General features: G+C 36.9%; 1 protein-coding gene and 1 long non-coding RNA gene across 3 annotated transcripts; both read right to left on the bottom strand.

Annotated features, from left to right (window-relative positions):
• Nucleotides 1-1,178: 1,178 nt before the first annotated feature.
• LOC118484749 lies at nt 1,179-7,118 on the bottom strand. 2 transcript variants are annotated; one of them, XR_004874340.1, is made up of 3 exons: nt 7,074-7,118; nt 2,456-2,758; nt 1,179-1,440 (listed from the first exon to the last, which is right to left on the bottom strand). It is a non-coding gene; the product is annotated as an uncharacterized LOC118484749 (long non-coding RNA). The 2 variants fall into 2 exon arrangements; XR_004874339.1 differs by lacking the exon at nt 7,074-7,118 and adding an exon at nt 4,189-4,316.
• Nucleotides 7,119-8,481: 1,363 nt separating this feature from the next.
• On the bottom strand, nt 8,482-14,143 carry LOC110893739 (thioredoxin-like 2, chloroplastic). The gene is made up of 4 exons (XM_022140854.2): nt 13,781-14,143; nt 11,403-11,585; nt 9,661-9,825; nt 8,482-8,774 (listed from the first exon to the last, which is right to left on the bottom strand). The coding sequence occupies exons 1-4, from the start codon at nt 13,964-13,966 to the stop codon at nt 8,643-8,645; spliced, it is 666 nt and encodes a 221-aa protein (XP_021996546.1). The 5' UTR covers nt 13,967-14,143; the 3' UTR covers nt 8,482-8,642.
• Between the last annotated feature and the right edge of the window lie 1,040 nt (nt 14,144-15,183).

Below are 15,183 nucleotides of genomic sequence, written 5' to 3'. Positions count from 1 at the left end.
GTGGCAAAACAAATGCAAGGCGTTCAGAAAAAGATTGACGAATTCAATGCATCACTCAAGAAACGGTTAAACAACCCCAAGTCACCACCTAGGACCCGTGAGTGCGTTTCAGAGTGCGATGAAGTGTTTGGTGCCGCCAATGATGATATCAAGAAGACTCTTGATAGTCTTAAATGCCAAAATCTAGTGAAAGCAAATTTTGATGTTAGCGCGGTTTCCACCAATGTAGACACTTGTAACGACTGCTTTCTTGACATGGGTAAAGGGGGAGATGCCGAGGTAAAGAAATTTAATGATTGGGTACGGAAGATCACCGGAGAAGCCCTTGCGGCTCTGCAAAAAGCAGCTTAAATCGTTTTTATTAACATACAAAAAAAGGGATTATAGCGACATCTTGTCATCATCATCTTTCTCAATTAAGGTTTTTTTTTCCCATTAGAATAGCAATGTAGTTTCACTTTTCACCCGTTCTAGTCATTGTAATTCTTCGTACATTTGAGTCGGTAAAAGATAGTTGGTTTCGTCATCTTTCGGTCATTATGCGAACGTCTAATCCTCTTTACCCAAACGAGACAAAAGACATTCATTTAATGACTCAAAATGTACATAACGGAATAATATAATGATTAATGGGGGACGACGGTGAAAATACGTAGGTATTTTATAAAAATTTAACACTGAAATTTAATAATCTACATTATTTAAAATCATTGGCCTAATGTTGGGACAAATGAACTCCTGCACATGAAGCTTCATAACACAAATTGTATTCTTAAGCACCATTTTATTTTACCAAGTCCAATATACATCTAAATTCATTAAAGAGTTAAATGCCATTTTAGTCCCTGTGGTTTGGGTCATTTTGCCAGTTTAGTCCAAAGGTTTCATTTTTAACCTGTGGGTCCAAAAAGGTTTCACAGTTGCCATTTTAGTTCACTTGGTTAACTTCATCCATTTTTTCTGTTAACGAGAAGGCCAATTTGGTCATTTTGTATGTAGTTCTGTTAACTAAAAGGGCAATTCAGCCATATAAAATGACCGTGGCCTTATCGTTAACAGAAAAAATGGATGAAGTTAACCCAGTGGACTAAAATGGCAACTGTGAAACCTTTTTGGACCCACAGGTTAAAAATGAAACCTTTGGACTAAACTGGCAAAATGGTCCAAACCACAGGGACTAAAATGGCAATTAACTCTTCATTAAAAGAACACAAAGAACTATAATAGAATGCAGTTATCGACCCATTGTACAAACTATGTTAGATACACATACCAGGATCATATATGAAGCTTTTCTTCCATCATACGAAGTCCGTTAGCTTCTGACATTTATTTGTTTGGTGGAAGAACGGTTCCTTTGTAAATCTTCCAAGGACCACCGTAGAATATTGGTCTCATAATCGGTACCGCCTCGCCAGGATGATCTTCCCAGTATTTTTCCTGTTTGTTGAAATATATATAAGTTGGAAGAAGTCATAGGGTCCTTTATGACCATATTTTTGTTATTTTGAGTAAAATGCCACTTTCGTCCTTGCGGTTTGGCCAGTTTTGCGACTTTCGTCCGAAGGGTTGTTTTTCCGCATCTTGAGACAAAAGGTTTGAAATCTTGCCATATTTATCCAGCTCGTTAACTCCATCCATTTTTCTTCGTTAAGTGAGGGGTATTTCCGTCTTTTTTGTTAATTTAAAAGGCAATTCGGTCATTTTCAGGGGTATTCGGTCTTTTTACATAAAGTGAAAAGACCGAATTGCCCTTTAAGTTAGCAAAAAGATAGAAATATACCTGAATTAACAAAGAAAATGGATGGAGTTAACGAGCCGGATGAAAATGACAAGTTTTCAAACATTTTGGATCTAGGTGCAGAAAAACAAACCTTTAGATGAAAGTCGCAAAATTGGCCAAACCTCTGCGATAAAAATCAAGGGCGGATGTGCCTTATAAGAAGGGGTAGCCTCCGCTACCCCTTGGCGATCCGGCGGTAGTATAAATTTTGGAAAAATTTGACATTTTTTTAACGTTTTTTTTTATTTCATTACCCCTTTCTTTTAAGACGTTACCCCTATGAAAGTTTTCTAGATCCGCCACTGATAAAAATTAAAAATGGCATTTTACTCTTTTTGTTTTAATCAGCCCCACTTTGACTATGTTCTTGAGGCAATTAGCAAATAGATGCAGTACAATCTAAGTTGCAATAATATGATCGTAAATCTTCGCATACGGCCTATCGGTTATCAGCAATGCAATTAATCGTTATGATTTAGAATTTGGTTACTTGATACTAAATAATCAACAGAGATGGTGGTTGGGTAAATAAAAATAATCGCTTTTGATTATTTATGTGACATAAAAAACTATACCCGACCCGACCCGACCCGGTAATATAGAAACTGATAATTGCAATTTGAAATTACAATCAATTTCAAAACGCACATCCAAACACCCCCTAAAGAGTACCTTGTAAAGTTGCTCGGTGATTGCAGCTCCAATGACTCCAGTATAGAAAGCCGATATATAGATTGTGACAAGAGGAGTAAACGATTTTGGGCGCTTAAATGGACCAACCATGGTCCAAAGGACTTCTTTTTCCCATTTAGTGTGCAAATAATCAGCATATTTTCTCCACAAATAGGTTGCCATTCCCAAACTTGAACAAGATTCCTGAACTTTAGCGCTTGTTACAATCTAACCGAACCAAGACCTTAAGATGGTCATAGTTGAAAACTCAAAAGGTTAAAAATGAGAACCAATCAAGTGAATCTACAGAAATCATGGAAAAGAAGCAATTGAGAGAGCAATAAACAACCAGACAAAAAACGTACACAGTAAAATCCCACTCATAGCATAGCTATTGGTAAAGATACCCAATCCAATAAGAGGTCTGAACCATTAAGTGCTGAACCAGTAAGACGTCTGAACCAGTAAGACGTCTGAACCATTAAGAGCCAGTATAATGCTTAACCATTCAGAGGAAATGTCTGACCAATTCAGATTAGAGGTCTTAACCATTCAGACTTGGTATAATGCGTAACCATTCAGATGCAAATGTCTGAACCATTCAGACATCTGCTCGCGAAACAAACAGTCTGAATCATTAAGTGCTGAACCAGTAAGAGGCCTGAACCATTAAGAGACTCATTAAGAGGCAAACAAACAGCACCTAAGACTGTGTAGTGGGTTAACTAAAAAGTGCAAAAGTTGTTGTCACGTAGGCATTGTCAGTAGTGGGGCTTTAACAAACTAAAACCTTTATAATTGTATAGTGGTTTAACTAAAAAAGTGGGTGATGTGGCTTGATGAGATTGGCTCAAAAAGAAAAGATTTTCATTTTTCACATCATAAAGCGCTCAATCACGTTAAGCCCTTGGCGCCCTTTTTTGCTGATGGGGTGGTGGGCGTTAATCCACTACAAACAAGTGGTGAGCATAGAAAAAAGGCAATTGAACCGGTGTATATCTCAAGAACTACACAACTAATATACTTTCTAGTAAAAAAATCGAGGTGTTTGGGGGGTCCTACGATGAATATTTTGTCAATTGTGTTAGTTGGGCATTTCAACAAACAAGTGGTGAGCATGGTAAAAAGGCAATTGAACCGGTGTATATGTCAAGAACTACACAACTAATATACTTTCTAGTAAAAAATCGAGGCGTTTGTGGGTCCTACGATGAATATTTTGTCAATTGTGTTTAGTTGGGCATTTCAACAAACAAGTGGTGAGCATAGTAAAAAGGCAATTGAACCGGTGTATACGTCAAGAACTACACAACTAATATACTTTCTAGGAAAAAAACCAAGGCGTTTGAGGGGTCCAAATATGAATATTCTGTCATTTTCGTTAGTTGGGCATTTCTACAAACAAGTGGAGAGCATAGTAAAAAGGCAATTGAGCTGGTGTATCTGTCAGGAACTACACAACTAATATAGTTTCCAGTAAAAATCCAAGGCGTTTGAGGGGTCCTAATATGAATATTTTGTCAGTTGGGCATTTCTACAAACAAGTGGTGAGCATAGAAACAAACAGGCGGTGATCAGCATCACAGATAAGTAAAAGGGAAACTGTAAAGAATGATTTTTAACCAACAACATTGTACAAAAAGAAACTAAACGATTTCATCACATCCTTAACGAATTTCAGAAAGCAAGATATGTTTAAATTAAATAAATGATTAAAAGGGAAGAAGACACACCGCCGGAAAGATTGATAAAACGGCGACTCCGATCGCCCTTTCTGCAATTTGTGTATTTGTTTACGACTACCAACTTATAGGGTATGTTTCTGTTATTAATATTTTGAGTGAATTGCAAGTTTTGTCCTTTATCTTTAGGCTATTTTGCAAGTTTTGTCCTTTATGTTTAAATTTGACGAGTTTTGTCCTTTATGTTTAAAAATCAAGCACGTTTTACCCTTTGGGCCTTAAAAATCAAGCACGTTTTGTCCTCTATGTTTAAAAATCAAGCACGTTTTGTCCTTTATATTTAAAAAATCAAGCACGTTTTGTCCTTAAAAATGACAAAACTTGCAAAATAGCCTAAAGATAAAGGACAAAACTTGCAAAAATGACGTGCTTGATTTCTAAACATAAAGGACAAAACTCGTCAAATTTAAACATAAAGGACAAAACTTGCAAAATGGCCTAAAAATAAAGGACAAAACTTGCAATTCACTCTATTATTTTTAGAACTCCTAATTCATCCATCCACACACCCACTAAACCTACTCTTTTACATAGGCTTAGCATAGAGGTGACCCTCCAATTTTTCGCTCAGTGGTTGTCGGTATGAAGTTTTCGTATAGAATTATTTAGGTATATATGTTTCCGACCAAGGGCGTAGCTTAAGAGTGGCCGGGAGGGGCGCCCGACCCCCCGAATTTTTCGCTCAGTAGCGTTATATATGTAGTTTTCGTATAGAAATTTTTGGGTATATACGTTTTCGACCCCCCGGTTCTATAGAAATTTTTGGGTATATACGTTTTCGACCCCCCGTTTTCATGGTCAAGCTTCGCCACTGGGTATATACGTTTTCGACCCCCCGTTTTCATGGTCAAGCTTCGCCACTGTTTCCGACCCCCCGGTTTTATAAATTTTTAGTTATAATTTAGGTTTGGTGACTTCCAACCCCCCCCCCCCCCCCCGGTCGGAAATCTTAAGCTTCGCCACTGCTCTTTGACTCCAGTATAGAAAGCCGATATATAGATTGTGACAAGAGGAGTAAACGATTTTGGGCGCTTAAATGGACCAACCATGGTCCAAAGGACTTCTTTTTCCCATTTAGTGTGCAAATAATCAGCATATTTTCTCCACAAATAGGTTGCCATTCCCAAACTTGAACAAGATTCCTGAATTTTAGCGCTTGTTACAATCTAAGTATCTAACCGAACCAAGACCTTAAGATGGTCATAGTTGAAAACTCAAAAGTTTAAAAATGAGAACCAATCAAGTGAATCTACAGAGATCATGGAAAAGAAGCAATTGAGAGAGCAATAAACAACCAGACAAAAAGCATACCCAGTAAAATCCCACTCATAGAATAGCTATTGGTAAAGATACCCAATCCAATTCGAGACAATAATACAAGATTGTTACATGGAAAAAGGCAATTGAGCTAGTGTATATGTCAGGAACTACACAACTAAGGGGCAGTTCGACAACTTCTGAATGGTTAAGTGCTGAACCAGTAAGACGTCTGAACCATTAAGAGCCAGTATAATACTTAACCATTCAGAGGAAGAGTCTGACCAATTCAGATTAGAGGTCTTAACCATTCAGACTCGGTATAATGCTTAACCATTCAGATGCAAATGTCTGAACCATTCAGACATCTGCTCGCGAAACAAACAGTCTGAATCATTAAGTGCTGAACCAGTAAGAGGCCTGAACCATTAAGAGGCAAACAAACAGCACCTAAGACTGTGTAGTGGGTTAACTAAAAAGTGCAAAAGTTGTTGTCACGCAGGCAATGTCAGTAGTGGGGCTTTAACAAACTAAAACCTTCATAATTGTATAGTCGTTTAACTAAAAAAAGCGGGTGATGATGATTGATGAGATTGGCTCAAAAAGAAAAGATTTTTCACTCTCTTTACATCATAAAGCGCTCAATCACGTTAAGCCCTTGGCGCCCTTTTTGCTGATGGGGTGGTGGGCGTTAATCCACTACAAACAAGTGGTGAGCATAGAAAAAAGGCAATTGAACCGGTGTATATCTCAAGAACTACACAACTAATATACTTTCTAGTAAAAAAATCGAGGCATTTGGGGGGTCCTACGATGAATATTTTGTCAATTGTGTTAGTTGGGCATTTCAACAAACAAGTGGTGAGCAAGGTAAAAAGGCAATTGAACCGGTGTATATGTCAAGAACTACACAACTAATATACTTTCTAGTAAAAAATCGAGGCGTTTGGGGGGGGGGGGGGGTCCTACGATGAATATTTTGTCAATTGTGTTGGTTGGGCATTTCAACAAACAAGTGGTGAGCATAGAAAAAAGGCAATTGAACTGGTGTATATGTCAAGAACTACACAACTAATATACTTTCTAGTAAAAAATCGAGACGTTTGTGGGTCCTACGATGAATATTTTGTCAATTGTGTTAGTTGGGCATTTCAACAAACAAGTGGTGAGCATAGTAAAAAGGCAATTGAACCGGTGTATACGTCAAGAACTACACAACTAATATACTTTCTAGTAAAAAAACCAAGGCGTTTGAGTGGTCCAAATATGAATATTCTGTCATTTGCGTTAGTTGGGCATTTCTACAAACAAGTGGAGAGCATAGTAAAAAGGCAATTGAGCTGGTGTATCTGTCAGGAACTACACAACTAAAAAGGCGTTTGAGGGGTCCTAATATGAATATTTTGTCAGTTGGGCATTTCTACAAACAAGTGGTGAGCATAGAAACAAACAGGCGTTGATCAGCATCACAGATATGTAAAAGGGAAACTGTAAAGAATGATTTTTAACAAACAACATTGTACAAAAAGAAACTAAATGATTTCATCACATCCTTAACGAATTTCAGAAAGCAAGATATGTTTAAATTAAATAAATGATTAAAAGGGAAGAAGACACACCGCCGGAATGATTGATAAATCGGCGACTCCGATCTCCCTTTCTGCAATTTGTGTAATTGTTTACGACCACCAACTTATAGGGTATGTTTCTGTTATTATTATTTTTAGGCGTAGTGGGGCGTTTTTTTTTTTTTTAAATTGAAAAAAAAAAACGCCCGGAAACGCCCATATACCCATTACGCCCGGCGTTATTTAAAAAAAAAATTCAAAACTTTGATTCCGGCGTTTTAATAACAACGCCTACTAGCTTTGCATGTGGCCAATCAATGGTCTGACAACCCCACTTTTGCATGTGACATGTGTTTGACCAGCCAATCAACATTAGTTTCCTTCTTTTTTTTTAATAATTGGAAGGGGCATTATTCCCACTACACCACTTTTGTAATAATGCCCCATGCTGACTGGGATGCCACGTGTCGGATAATGCCCCATGGTGGGGGCATTATTTTTGTTCACCACTACACATGGTCTTAGAACTGCTGATTCATCAATCCACTAAACCTACTCTTTTGCATGGGCGAACTGAACTTTTTGCACAGTAGTGTCCTATATATAGTTTTCGTAGAGAATTGTTTAGGTATATACGTTTCTCATCCTCCGATTTTATAATTATTTAGGTATAACTTTAGGTCCGGTGACTTCCGACCCCCCGGACAGAAATCTCAAGCTTCACAAAACCAAAAAAAGCAAAAGCCAATACTAATATATAGGTCCGGTACTTGATCTCAGTTTAATATGTTTTGTGGTCCCAGGCCGGGTCGGGTTAGACCTAGTTTGGTCCAGTTAGCCTCATTTGCTTAGCGCTACTAATAATTCAAACCGAATATTAGAAGAGCTAAAATCCAAATCGAATTATTTAACAAGATTGGGCTTGAAGTACCAAAATTGATTAGACCCGTGAGACTAAATAAATATATAATATGTAATAGTATATAATTACTTGATGGTACATACAAAATAGAATATTCTATCATAATGCAATTATGTGAATAGATATAGAAAGTATCTATTCACATACTCAGTAAATATCATCAATAGCGAAGCTAAAATAGGGTTTAAGAAGGGTAAGATGTAGACAGTTACCTCTACCCCGTAAGAATAGAGAAGTTGCTTCTAGTGAGACCGCCGGCTCGAATAGAAAGTAATTATATATAAACAAAAATCAATTTGATAAAAAAAAGGATCAAGCTTATATACTCATGAATCAAGCTCAAGTTGTGGGTTGTATAACTAGAAAGTAGAAACGTATCAAACTCCAGCTTTCTTAAGTTAAGTTAAACACGCCTAGATCATGTTTGATCGTGGCAGGCTCGACTCCTTTACATGCCTACTACGTACATTATGTATATTATCATTTCAAAATCGGCCGACTAGAGCAGGTTGCAATTGGTCCATTACCTCACTTAAATGGGATAGAAACAGAAATATATACACACCAAAATACATATGTATATCAAATACCAAATTTCAAATTTGGGCTACCACTTTTCATGAACATTACAATATTAGTAACTAAACAAATATAAACAACATATAAAAGGGCATGGAGTCGACGGCTTTTCCTAAATGTCATGGCGATTCTGCCGCTTTGTTTTTCGGGGCTGACACCGTTTCAAGGTTTACATCTCCAACACCTATGTTTGGACCAATGCTGCAACGATCCGTGTTGTGTTTCTGAATTGCATCCTTAATTTTCTGGAACTGCAAACATCGGACGGGTAGATTGAGGAACATTGCATATTTAAACAAACTATATGCTTATTGTGTTTTTAGATGAGTGTTTACCGTTATCTGCTTTATTTAAGCGTGAAATATGATATCTGTAATTGTCATTTGTATTGTATATGCCTGGCATCTCATGTGGCATTATTAATTATTTTTCACATTTTAACTGAAAACTTAAATTTGATTGTTATTGCAAGAAGAGTTCATTACGTTTTTTATCCCTGTGGTTTGTTGAAAATAACCATTACAGTCCATTAGTTTAAAAATTGTCAAAACAGTACCAGTACTTTCACTTTTGTAACAATCACAGTCCACCTCCGTTAACCCCATCCAATGTATCATAAAGCTTTTGGTGAAAAAGACTAAAATACCCCTAGGTTAAAAAACTAAAAAGCAATATTATAGGGATATTTTAGTCTTTTCACCAAAAACTTAACGATGAATTGGATGGGTTTAATGGAGGTGGACTGTAATTGTTACAAAAGTGAAAATACCGGTACTGTTTTGGCAATTTCTAAACTAATGGACTGTAACGGTTATTTTCAACAAACCCCACAGGGACGAAAAACGTAATTAACTCTTGCAAGATAGTTTTTGTATCAAATATGACATATTTCTAAAACTCAAAACAAAAGACAACTAAGCATTTGTGGGTCAACCTGACCCGACCCGCTTTAACTTGTACTCAATGACCATACGTTTTAACCCGTTACCCGACCTGTCCAATTTGCCACAACTACCCGATAAACCAACCATGCATATCATGCGGTTCTAATTTGTTACACGACACTGTCTTATATGTTCCAAAGTGAATCCTTTTAAAAACTCCGATAAAAAGATTAATGGGTCAAGATTTGCTTACTTTAGCAAGTGAACAAGAAAAAGATTCGAGTTGACCATCAGCTCCACGGTAAAAATGGAAATAAGGAAGGACTTTCACATTCAAGTTCTTGCACATCGGCTTGTTTTCATCAAAGTTGACTTTCAGGAATAAGATTTCAGGGTGTTCTTGAGCCGTTCGGCAAAGCTGAAAATGTTGACCAAAAAAAGTCAACATCAACAAAATGAACCATGATTGCTTGATCATATTTAACATCTGTGAATATTACTCCCTTTAAACTATAAAATCATATATATGGATATCATTGTAAATAAAATACAATCAGTTTCTAAACAAACAAACAGAAAGACATTGTAATTAATGAGTCATCTCAGCACAGAATGTTCTCTGCATTAATAATTCAGTAAAATAGACTGTCATATGAAACTAATTTCATTTTTTTCACTATGTGATGGGTAAATATGAAACTTCTAATGTTTTGAAAGGGAAAATATGATATTATAAACTTATTTAGAGTAAAATGCAATTTTCGTCCATGAGGTTTGGCCAGTTTTGCGACTTTCGCCCAAAGGTTTGTTTTTCCACATCTGGATCCAAAAGGTTTGAAATCTTGTCAATTTCATTTGGTTCGTTTCGTTTAACTCCATCCATTTTTCTCCGTTAAGTCAGAGGTATTTCTGTCTTTTTTTGTTAACTTTAAGGGCAGTTAGGTCTTTAAGTTTCAAAAAAAGACAGAAATACCCATGACTAAACAGAGAAAAATGGATGGAGTTAATGGACCGGATGAAAATGGTAAGATTTCAAACCTTTTGGATCCAGATGCGGAAAAACAAACCTTTGGACAAAAGTCGCAAAACTGGCCAAACCTCAGGGACGAAAATGACAGTTTACTCATTAATTTAAATTTTAGAGTCTTTCTTAGCTGATGCAGGCCGCAGGGAAATAATTGACTATAAATTGATTTTGATTCTTATAATCTAAGGCATAGAATTATTTTGAGCTTTGAGAAGGATATTCTTAAAATTATCATAAATCATCATCATACTCGGTAAATCCCACCAATAGCAAACCTAAGGTAGGGTCTAAGGAGGGTAAGATGTAGACAGCATTACCTCTACCCCGCAGGAATAGAGAGACTGCTTCCAGTGAGACCCCGGGGTCGATATTCTTAAAATTATAAATTTATAAAATATCCTTCAACAACATCAGGCAACCGAGAATTATATTTAATTCAACTTCATTAGTTTACGTAAAACCATATATTGTTGTATACTCAAAAGGATTTGTATTTTTTGACTTTTGGGATCAATAGCACTTCAAATTCACCATCAAATTGTAGCACATGCTATAAAGTTTATTGTATATACCAAGTATTTCTCAAAAACTTAAAAAATCATATCAAATTTGACGCCACAAGTTAGTCATGCTGACCTGAAAAGTCAAACTGTAAAACTGAATAGTTGAATCGGCAAACTGCATGCAAATGAAACTGACTTTACAAGTTTACATTTTTCCCCGGTATTAGCAATCAACCACATTTTAACTGATTTTACCTGTTAGGTGCTGATGACGTGACACTAGTTGATGCCATGCCAGCCGCCACATCAGAAAAAAGAAAAGTGGTTGCTAAAATCGGAGAAAAAGTGTAAACTGTAAAGTCTATTTTCTATCTTGTGCAGCTTGCCAAGTTGAATAATTTAAATGTGAGATTATCAAAAAACTAATATTGAGATTAAAATAACGTTAACTGAATAACAAACTACCTTTGGGAATAAAGCACGACAAGAAGCACACCATGTCCCGTAAAATTCAACGATCACTAATTTATCTCCAGCCTCACTTAAGGCATGTAAAAATTCATGTGTCGAATGTATGTCAATCATATTTGGTCCGGCGTTTTTCTCCCACCATTTTGGTTGTTCGGTTTCGGTAATTGTTGCTTGAATCTGAAAGAAGCATCAGATATGCATACAATTAAAACGAGGGAATACGCATAAATTCTCACTCACATTGTTCGGTTTCACACACACATGTATATGAAGTCTTGGACTTCTAGAAGGATATATAATTAATCATATAACGAAACCATCATTTCATTGACATATAAAAGATAAGGACAAAAATACTTAATGACAGGAATCATACGAAAAAAGAATTGCAGGAACCAAATCGACGTATGAAATGCTATATTCACAAAGAACTACAAAAAAAATCAATGTTTGTCAAGGAATCCGAAATCGAATACAGGGTATGTTTTACCAGTACCAAAATGAATACGGGCATGCATTAAATAACAAAATTATTTTTTCTGTTTTTTTAGATTATAAAAACAATTCAAGGTATGCATGTATTCATCCTTTTAAACTGTAAAAGCTAAAAACTTTACACTGTAATAATAGTGCATATTAACTTTCTTTCCTTCTGTTGCAATGGTAGTACATACCTATCATTGATCTTTTCTTATTTTCCTATTAAACTGGGTGTTTGGGATTGCATATTCAAACAGTTTATCGGTTTAGGCTATGTGTTATCGGATCATGCCCTTGCCACGGTGGTGGAGATCCGGCGTAAACACCGCCCCTTGGGGCATTAGGTGAAAGAGGAGGAGGCGTGAGGCAGTTCACGCTGGTGAAGGAGAAGGGTTTGGTGGGCCCCAAGGCTCTCAACCAATAAAACGATTAAATCCACCCTTTCTTTTTATTTTTTAATATATTTAATATAAATATCATTTTAATGGGTGGCGGGGATAGTGAAACTTGTGAAACCATTACACAGGTGAAAAAAAGTGAGTGAGAGCTCATGACTACATGTCTACATGGCAGTGATGTGACATCTTGATTTTAAAATGCACATAGGATGGTTGATGTGCCCGTCGCACTGACGATGAGAGCGCATCACCACAGCTGTTGCGTTGCTTTTACGTGATGCTAGGATATTGCGCTGATGCACGCAAAATTCTTTGTTTTTTTTCAATAATTGATATCTTAGTATGCTTGATTTCGACCATTATGGTTCCTAAACACTTTTTCGTGGTTCTAGAAATATTTTAGCATGCTTGATTAGAACCAAAAAGCACACCTCTAATCTTCTTATTACGTGAATTTTTTAGTTTAAGCATGTTTTTATAAGTTGTTATCTTGGTTTTAAAATGTGCGCATAATGCGTGATGCGCCCGATGCACTAATGAGAGCGCATCGCAACAGCTGATGCGATGCGTTTACGTGATGCGAGAATATTGCGTGCATTTCGCATAATGCGCTCATCGCACAATGCGCTCTGATGCACGCAACATTGTTTCTTATGCTTTTTTTCCAGATTTTATGAACTGTGTTCGGTTTTTTCCATAATTAACATCTTAGTATGCTTGATTTGAACCAAAAAACACAACTCTTATCTTCTAATTACGTCAGTTGTCTTACTTTAAGTATGTTTTTATAAGTTTTTATGTATAAATAATTTTTAACTATTTTTTTTATAAAGAACGCATCACATACGTGATGCGCTCGCATCGCGCATCACGCATCACGCATCAGATTTTTGGACTAAACGCATCGGAGCGCATCACGCAATTTAAAACCAAGGTTGTTATTAATAAAAAAAAATAAAATTTTAGTACTTTTTTTATAAAGAGTGTGTCGCATACATCTAACATAATGCACTCGTATCACACGTCAGATTTGCGGACCAAACGCATAGGAGCGCATCGCGCAATTTAAAACCAAGCGTGGCAGTGAAAATATGTGAAACAGTAACACATGGTCTTATTGCATTTTCTATAAGCAGATAACCACTTTCCAGTGTTTGGATGAAGAACACTAGTAACTAGTTATGCTAATTTCACAATAATTATTACAAATTACAAAGAAATTGTAAACTGTAATAGGTATCCATCCTACAAATCACAGTTCAAATAAGGTACATTGTTTAACCTAAATCCAACAGTAACCCTAATATCAATTAAGTAAACAAACAATTCATCAACATATTAACCAAAATCAAACCAAACACAACCTAATTTCTCAATCATAACACAAATTAAACAATAAGCAACATCCAATTTGACAAATAACTTCAAACCTAAAACCCTAATTCAGTCAATTTTTTGTATTTTAACACAAACACGAAATTTCTTTTAAATTACCTTGAACTGTAACGATTGCTTCTTGTGATTTACGCCAAATAAAGAACTGACGATAAAATGAGAAGAAGAACAGGAACCAGAAGCAACTGATAGAAGCTTCTTGCTGTTGTTTTTACATACAAATTGAGTTTGTTGAACGCAATTGAATGATGTTGATAACGATGACAATCGAACAATAGCCGCCATAAAACACTCAACAGAGATGGAATTGCGAAGGTTTATGAGAACAGAATTGAAGTGTTTTTTGGGGGAGAAAGGCGACTTGGAAGAGGGCTGCAGAAACTTTTTCGTGAATGATGTGAGTGAGGGGATTTGTGTGAACCAGAATGTACCACATGTACGATAATAATTGTATCAAAACTAGGCTTAACCGAATTTAGAATCGAAGTTATTGATTAATCGATTGTATGTGCGTGTATAATGTAGGACACACATGGGACAAAAGTGAAATTACGCTGACTTTAACGTTATTTTACTTGTTTCGTAAAAATAACGTTAAGAGCGGTGAACGGTTAAGCATGCATCATATGGTGGCGTTGATAGCCGAAAAACACGGGGATACATGCACCAATCAGTCTTTGTCCGGATTGCTGAGTGTTATATGTCTTAAATCCAAGGCTTGATACAAAACTACTAGGGCCGGCCTTGAGAAACAGCTTTTCAACAAATGAAAGAGTGTCTGATTGAGCTCCCTACCCTGAATGCACCGTTTGAAAAGGAACCACTCATACTGTACTTGTCTTCTTCGGATAAGGCAGTAGGGTCGGTATTACTGGTGGAGAGAAATGGAGTCCAAACTCCAATTTATTACGTCAGTAGGGTACTCACTGACCCGGAAACAAGATATTCCACGATGGAAAAATTGGTTCTCGCGCTGCTACACGCCTCCCGAAGGCTGCGCATATATTTTACAGGGCATGTGATAACCGTGCTTACCAACTTCCACATCGGCACGATATTGCAAAAGCCAGAGACATCAGGGCGGTTAGCAAAATGGGCCATCGAGCTGGGGGGCCATAATATCTTGTACAGGCCGCGCCCAGCCATTAAGGGCCAGGTCCTAGCCGACTTCATCACAGAAGTACCAGTCGATAAAATCAAAGAATGTGAGCTTGTGGGGACTCCTGAAAAAGACGTGACAGAGGAGACTTGGATGCTTTATACTGATGGGGCCTCAAATGAGGACGGCGCGAGAGCAGGATTGCGCCTTGTGAGCCCTGAGAATCACGAATTTACATACGCCATCAAGTTGGACTTTAAAAACACCAACAACGAGGCGGAGTACGAAGCATTTCTGGCAGGCTTACGCCTCGCCATCAAAATGGGAGCTAAAAATTTACGAGCACATGTTGATTCACTCCTGATAGCCAGCCAAGTTAATGGTATATACGATGCAAAGAGCG

This window comes from Helianthus annuus, chromosome 12 (genome assembly GCF_002127325.2).
Source record: "Helianthus annuus cultivar XRQ/B chromosome 12, HanXRQr2.0-SUNRISE, whole genome shotgun sequence".
NCBI lineage: Eukaryota > Viridiplantae > Streptophyta > Magnoliopsida > Asterales > Asteraceae > Helianthus > Helianthus annuus.
The sequence above is the reverse complement of the archived record's forward strand: the minus strand, read 5'-3'. Positions and strand labels throughout refer to the sequence as shown.